The 6,728-nt window shown below is 46.9% G+C and overlaps 1 protein-coding gene across 1 annotated transcript; it reads left to right on the forward strand.

Moving 5' to 3' along the window:
• Positions 1 to 3,326: 3,326 nt before the first annotated feature.
• On the forward strand, positions 3,327 to 4,871 carry LOC144114823 (uncharacterized). The gene has a single exon (XM_077648810.1). It carries the CDS (start codon positions 3,327 to 3,329, stop codon positions 4,869 to 4,871), a length of 1,545 nt encoding a protein of 514 aa, XP_077504936.1.
• The last annotated feature ends 1,857 nt before the right edge of the window (positions 4,872 to 6,728 follow it).

Below are 6,728 nucleotides of genomic sequence, written 5' to 3' on the forward strand. Positions count from 1 at the left end.
CAACAGCCGAACAATTGCTGTGACGTCAAAGAGTGCTTTTGTGCCAAGTGAGGCATGGAAAAACGCCCATATAATCGGTGCTTCATCGTTGTAATTTACTGCAGTGCTGAAGCCAGCCTTCCTCAAGAGCCGGAATGACAACTAATGTGGAAGCAGCGATTATATTGCAGTTTTTTCATCCCTCACGTGACCTGTAGGCACACGTTGGCGTCACAATCCTCCTTCGGCTGTTGAAACTGAGACTGAAACAGCACGAGAAAGAGCTGCGATTATAAATTATTTAGTGGTTATAGGAGAATACCAGGGAGTAATACAAGTATAACAATGCCTTACTCATCATTTTAAACAAAAAGCAAGGACCCGAAAGTTACCTGTCTATACTCCTTTAATTCTTTAGACCCACCATTCGCTCACTGATCTTGCTTTGCAGTTCATCTCCTGAGCGACTTAGCGATATCACCTGCGAACCACAGATGGCTAAGGTGTTCTCCATTAACTCTTATCCCCAACTGTTCCAATCCCGGTCTCAGAATAGAGCAGGTATTCTTCAATACTTCCTGTATACAGGAGGTATTTTGTTGCAGAGGAGGCATTGCGGAGACTCTTTTTTTTGCATAATTGGTGATGTATTAGACAATGCAGTCCAAGACTTCTTCAGTGCAGTTTGGTATTGACACTGTGGCTTCCATCATTGGCAAAACGCCATCCAATGAAAGTAACGCCTACATAGAAGCTGAAGACAGCTAAACCCGTACTGTTGGAAAAAAAAATGCATGCATGCTAGACACTTGCCTGTTCACTCAAATACGGCCTAATAGACAGCTGGGACACCGTACCTGGCTTACATGCCTTCGAGCCTGCACTTGTAGCTATGTGATTAAAAGGTTTCGGCTGCGCATTATTAATAGAGCAACTGGGACACGGGACCTGGGTTATATGCCTTCGAGGCTGCGCTAGTAGCCACGTGATTAAAAGTTTTCACCTGCGCATTCTTTGAAATGCCTCAGGTATCATCTTTTACCGGGTCAACGGATATACTCAGGCTGCTTTCAATTTGGGCATATTGTTACGTGGCGACCAGCCAAATAATAAGCGACGATCAACGATGGCAGTGAGATGATTTTAATGGCCGCTCTCCTATAGCGCGACCTTTCTGTTCCCGCGCCACTGCCAGCTTTGTCGTTTTCGCGACACTACCCGGGGCTGCCGAGCGATCGTCCCGATAGTGAATAGAAAGACACCGACGGAGAGACGGGCTCAGTGGAGATTGGTTCAGAGGACGGTACAACAGAAATGGCATGAGGGGAAGTGCTGGCCGCCGCGATGAAAGATATGTGTGAATGAATCCTGATCCACGAAGCTTGCCAGGAGCCGACGGCCGAAGCCCTTGGACGCGCCGAATGGCGTGGGCAGGGGGGGGGGGGGGGGTGTCCTCACGTGTGGGCGGCGTCTCGGGTCGCCGCAGCGTAGTCATGTCAACATATCTTGTGGTCAGAGCGGGGGACGGGGCTGGGGTGAGAGGCGAGGTCGGTTCAGGTCTGGCGGGCTGGGGCACAGCCGGGCGGGGCGAACCACCAGGTGCACATGGCCGACGATCACGTCAGGCGGAGGATTCCGAAGCTCCAGGACCAGGATGGAGATGATACCCCGCATCTGACGCCAAATGTTATGTGGCGACCAGCCAAACAATAAGTGGCGATGAATGATGGCAGTGAGATGATTTTAATGGCCACACGCCTATAAAGCGACCCTTCCGTTCGCGCACCACTGCCAGCTTCGTCGTCTTCGTGACAATATTGCCGCTTTGCACATAGTTTTTCCGCAGTGCCACGAGGTGCGCCTTAACGAGGTTTTACTGTACCTGTGAGTACTAAGGTTGCTGAATTTGATGCCTCTCAATGTGAAATCTGAACCCATTCATACACCTCCTGCAGTAAAGCCCATGAGCCAACTATAAAATTGAAGTTCTGATGTATTGCTATGGAATGCGTTCAGAGCAGGTGCTGCCCTTGATGGTCTCGCAGATAACTCTGACCGAAATGGCAACACAGGCATGAAAGGCTGCCACCAAACTATAGCTCTCCACCATTCATGCCATGATTTCCGCTGATCTACTGTCTTTTTCCATAGTGGCCCACTCATTACTCACCTCAGTTCTGACTACGGGCCAATCCTACCAAAAAAGCCTTACGCAGTGCTGTGCGGATGAACCTTATGGCCATGCCACTGCTCTAATTACACCACACCACTTTCGCTCAGACCCATGGCGACATTCCTAACAGAAGTGGGGGAAGGAGGAAGTTGGAGCACCAAGAAAGTAAAATGTACAATAAGGACGCAGTGCAGTGGCCTCGCTCAAAGCTCTTGCCCAGTGTTCAAGCAGCATAGGTACTTCTAGTCGAGCTTACAACTTTCTCATGCCAGAGCTGACAGCTCACCAGCCACACACATCGAAACAAATTTTTAATTACACACGCCAACAATGCCACATATATTAAGGTATGGAATACGATGTTAAGCCATCTATGCTCTAACCAACCCAAAATTCATAGCACTGTCAAGTAGATCACCTCGGTTCTCTTCGGCAATACATCCAGCTCATTACTGTTCACAGCTATGGTAAATTGTCACTTTGACCTCTCAGATTATCTCATCAAGAGGCACAGGGCCAATTGGTTAACTGTCTGGTTCTTGGGACCAAGTGTCATTAAGCAATCACTACAAGCTCTGGGCAAATACTCCCTGAAGGGGCCACCGAAAATCTTGCACCAAAGCTGCAAATTATACGGTTTGAAAGGGCACTGCTTTATTTATTTATTTATTTATTTGTACCTCAAAGGCCCACAAGGGAGTATTACATGAGGGGTGGGCTGACATGTATTAAAATTTCCTGCCACATAATTTTTCAGAAAAGGCAAACTGAAGAGCTAAACTATTCATCTACATCCTTGAGGTGTCTTTGCTCCCATAATTCCAACTCACTAGAAGCCGTTTGTTGGTGCTTGAATCTGAATGTCACACACCCATATGCATGCAGCACGCATCCTTTACCAGCATAACACCACGTAAGATCATGTCAGTGCCTCGTTTGGGGGCAAGGGGTGCAAGCACACAGAAAGGTAGGAAGAAATCGCAAACACTAATGTTGTGTGAGTCACTACTTTGCTCTGTCTTTTGGACTGCATGTCTCAAGATGAAGAACACCCCCCCCCCCCCCCATTTTCCTCAAAGAGTGAAACTACAACAAATAGCTACTCCTAAATTGTGAAAACAAGACGACAAGTATAGAAGGAAGAACATAAACATGTCTCGCCGTTCGCTGCACCATGTTTACGGCCATCCTCCTGTTCCAGATGCTGACGTGCTGGCTGCCTTCCAGTGCGTGCCCATCCTCGGATTACCAGCCTTCAACTACCGCCTTCGCCCTGAGTGGAGCTAAAAAGTGGAACCCGCCTTGGCTAGAACCCCCTCCAGTCGCCGCGAACTCAAATCCAGCCCGAATACAGCACTTCGCCTGGCAACGTACCGCATCGCCAACGTCACCAGTCACAAGACCGGATCGGGCACTACTTAAGCAAAGTGGCTGCGCCAGCCACTTGGGGCCCGACACCGTTCGCTGCACCATGTTTACGGCCATCCTCCTGTTCCAGATGCTGACGTGCTGGCTGCCTTCCAGTGCGTGCCCATCCTCGGATTACCAGCCTTCAACTACCGCCTTCACCCTGAGTGGAGCTAAAAAGTGGAACCCGCCTTGGCTAGAACCCCCTCCAGTCGCCGCGAACTCAAATCCAGCCCGAATACAGCACTTCGCCTGGCAACGTACCGCATCGCCAACGTCACCAGTCACAAGACCGGATCGGGCACTACTTAAGCAAAGTGGCTGCGCCAGCCACTTGGGGCCCGACACCGTTCGCTGCACCATGTTTACGGCCATCCTCCTGTTCCAGGTTGGTTACTTACCTTGTAAAGAATACCGAAGTAGCAACCGCTGCCTTGTCGCGGTGTCGTGCCCCAATTTTGTCGACTGGCGTGGTGTTATGCGTCTTAGTTGTGATATGCTGGCGCTTGGAATGTTGTCGCGATTATTGCTCTTGCTGTCAGGTGATGTGGAACTTAACCCAGGCCCTCCCAAGAAGGATGATAAAGCTATCCTGGACGCTCTGCAGCGCCTTGAGGAACAACACGCAGCCTTCAGTACTGAGTTGAAACAGCTACGTACTACCCAAATAACCCATGAAAAGTTAATATCCTCACTAACAAACCGCGTGCTTGCGCTGGAAACATCCCAACAGAACCTGAGCATACACACCAACCTGAACGAAACAGGCAAACTTAAACATGAAATAGCAGTCTTAAAGGCCGCAAGTATTGATACCAGTAATCGAATGCGACGAAACAATTTGCTCTTCCTAGGCCTTGAAGACACTGAAAATGAATCCTGGGCAGAATCTGAAACACAAGTCTTGTCATTCTGTTCGAATGAACTTGACATCGAGATAGACCCCACCAGCATCGAGCGTGCCCACCGTTTAGGTAAATTTAATGCTGAAAAAAAACGTCCTATCATTGTTAAATTAGCACACTTTAAAACCAAAGACACCATCCTAGCCTGCGGTCCCAAACTGAAAGATACAAGTTACGCCATCAGAGAAGATTTTGCTTTTGCCACACGTCTCGCTCGCTCTAAATTGATACAGTTTATTCGGCCTAAAAAATGCGCATTCAAGCTTAACGTTGACAAGCTTCATGTAGGGCATAAATGCTATGTGTACGACCCTGTGTCTGATAGCGTAATTGAGTCTGCAAAACAGCCAGCTGGTCGTGCTCAATCCGAACACCTCTCCTACAAACCATCACAAAGCACCGATTGACACCCCGCAAAACATGCTACGCCACCAAATCGCCCCCACCCTTCACGTTCCAAGCATCTCAATATCGTCCTCACTAACATACGGAGCATTTTACCAAAGCGAGATAAACTGCACAGCCTTATCGACGACACTGGTGCTGACATTGTCCTACTAACAGAAACGTGGCTACACGAAGGCGTGAAAGATACTGAAATCCTCCCTTCAAACGGGAACTACGTTCTTTATCGTCGTGATCGGCGCGGACGGAGGGGCGGAGGAGTGCTTATCGCCATCCGAAACACCCTATCATCATGACTCATCTGTCACGACACCAAACTAGAACTAACCTGGGTATGCGTGCACAACTTCGGATTGAAAGAAATATTGGGCATTTGCTACAGGCCACCAGACAGCGATTCATCCTTCTGTGACACCCTTCATGACGCATTAACGACGATTAAAAACACATATTTGAATTCGAACATCTTTCTGTTCGGTGATTTTAACTATCCACATATAAACTGGGCTTCCCTCTCTGTATCTAGTCATTCACCTTCCAAAGAATCGAAACAATTTCTTGACTTAACACTAGACTTCAACCTGCATCAAACCATCACACACCCCAAAAGAGGTACTCACACTCTTGACCTGCTACTGACATCTTGCCCAGACAACATTCACAGTGTAACTCTGCTTCCGGGCCTCAGCGATCACATGTTTCTGCACATTTGCACGTCATTACATTCCAACAGGCGATCACCTACGAAAAAATTAATCACTGACTATAAGCGAGGTAATTTCGATTCCATAAATAAGGAACTTTCATTCTTTTTCACCGACTTCCTAGGTTCTTATCTAACCAACACAGTTCACGAAAACTGGGAAAGTTACAAGTCAACAATGTTGCGACTAAAAAATAAGTACATCCCAACCATTGTCGTCAAATCGGATTCCAACAATATTTGGTTTAACAAAAACTTGAAGCACCTTCTTAGTAGGAAAAAACGGCTTTATCGTTCCGCTAAACTAAGCCAAAAACAAGAAGCATGGGAAAGATACCACGCCTGCGCGAGTAAATATTTAAATGAAGTGAGTGCTGCGAAAGATAAATTTTTCTCTGTTGACTTGCTATCCATTCTCAAAACAAATCCCACCAAATTCTGGCGTATCCTCTCCCCTAAACATAAATCTAATCGGTTCGATCTTGTAGGACCTGATGGCGAACCAGCTGATACTAATCAATGCGCAAAACTTTTAAATGACTACTTCTCATCTGTGTTTTCGCCTGTCAGCAATTCTACACCCAACGTTTTGCAAACCAATAGTCAAAAAGAAATGCCGGAAATTCAAATTAGCCCCGAAGGAATCTCCAAATTAATCAGTTCACTCAAGCTGTCATCATCTGCAGGATGTGACCAAATAAACAGTAAACTACTTAAAAACACTCTATCATTATAAAGCCAGATACTACACCTAATATTTACCCAATCTTTAGACACCGGAAACATTCCTGACGATTGGAAGATAGCCCAAATTGTTCCCATTTTCAAAACAGGTGATCGCGCATGCCCAGCTAACTATCGTCCAATATCCCTTACTAGCATATCTTCTAAACTTCTAGAGCACATTATATCATCAAGCTTAATGTCTCACCTTGATTCAATAAATTTCTTTTATCCTCATCAACATGGCTTCAGGAAATCATTTTCATGCGAAACCCAGCTGGCAGAGTTCACCCAAGACATCCTTAAGGCCATAGACGATAACCTCCAAATAGATGCAATCTTCTTAGACTTCTCGAAGGCATTTGATCACGTACCTCACAACCATCTGCTTGCGAAACTTTCGTTCCTGGGAATTCCTGCTAATCTGATATGC

Source organism: Amblyomma americanum, chromosome 1 (genome assembly GCF_052857255.1).
Source record: "Amblyomma americanum isolate KBUSLIRL-KWMA chromosome 1, ASM5285725v1, whole genome shotgun sequence".
In the NCBI taxonomy this organism is placed as follows: domain Eukaryota; kingdom Metazoa; phylum Arthropoda; class Arachnida; order Ixodida; family Ixodidae; genus Amblyomma; species Amblyomma americanum.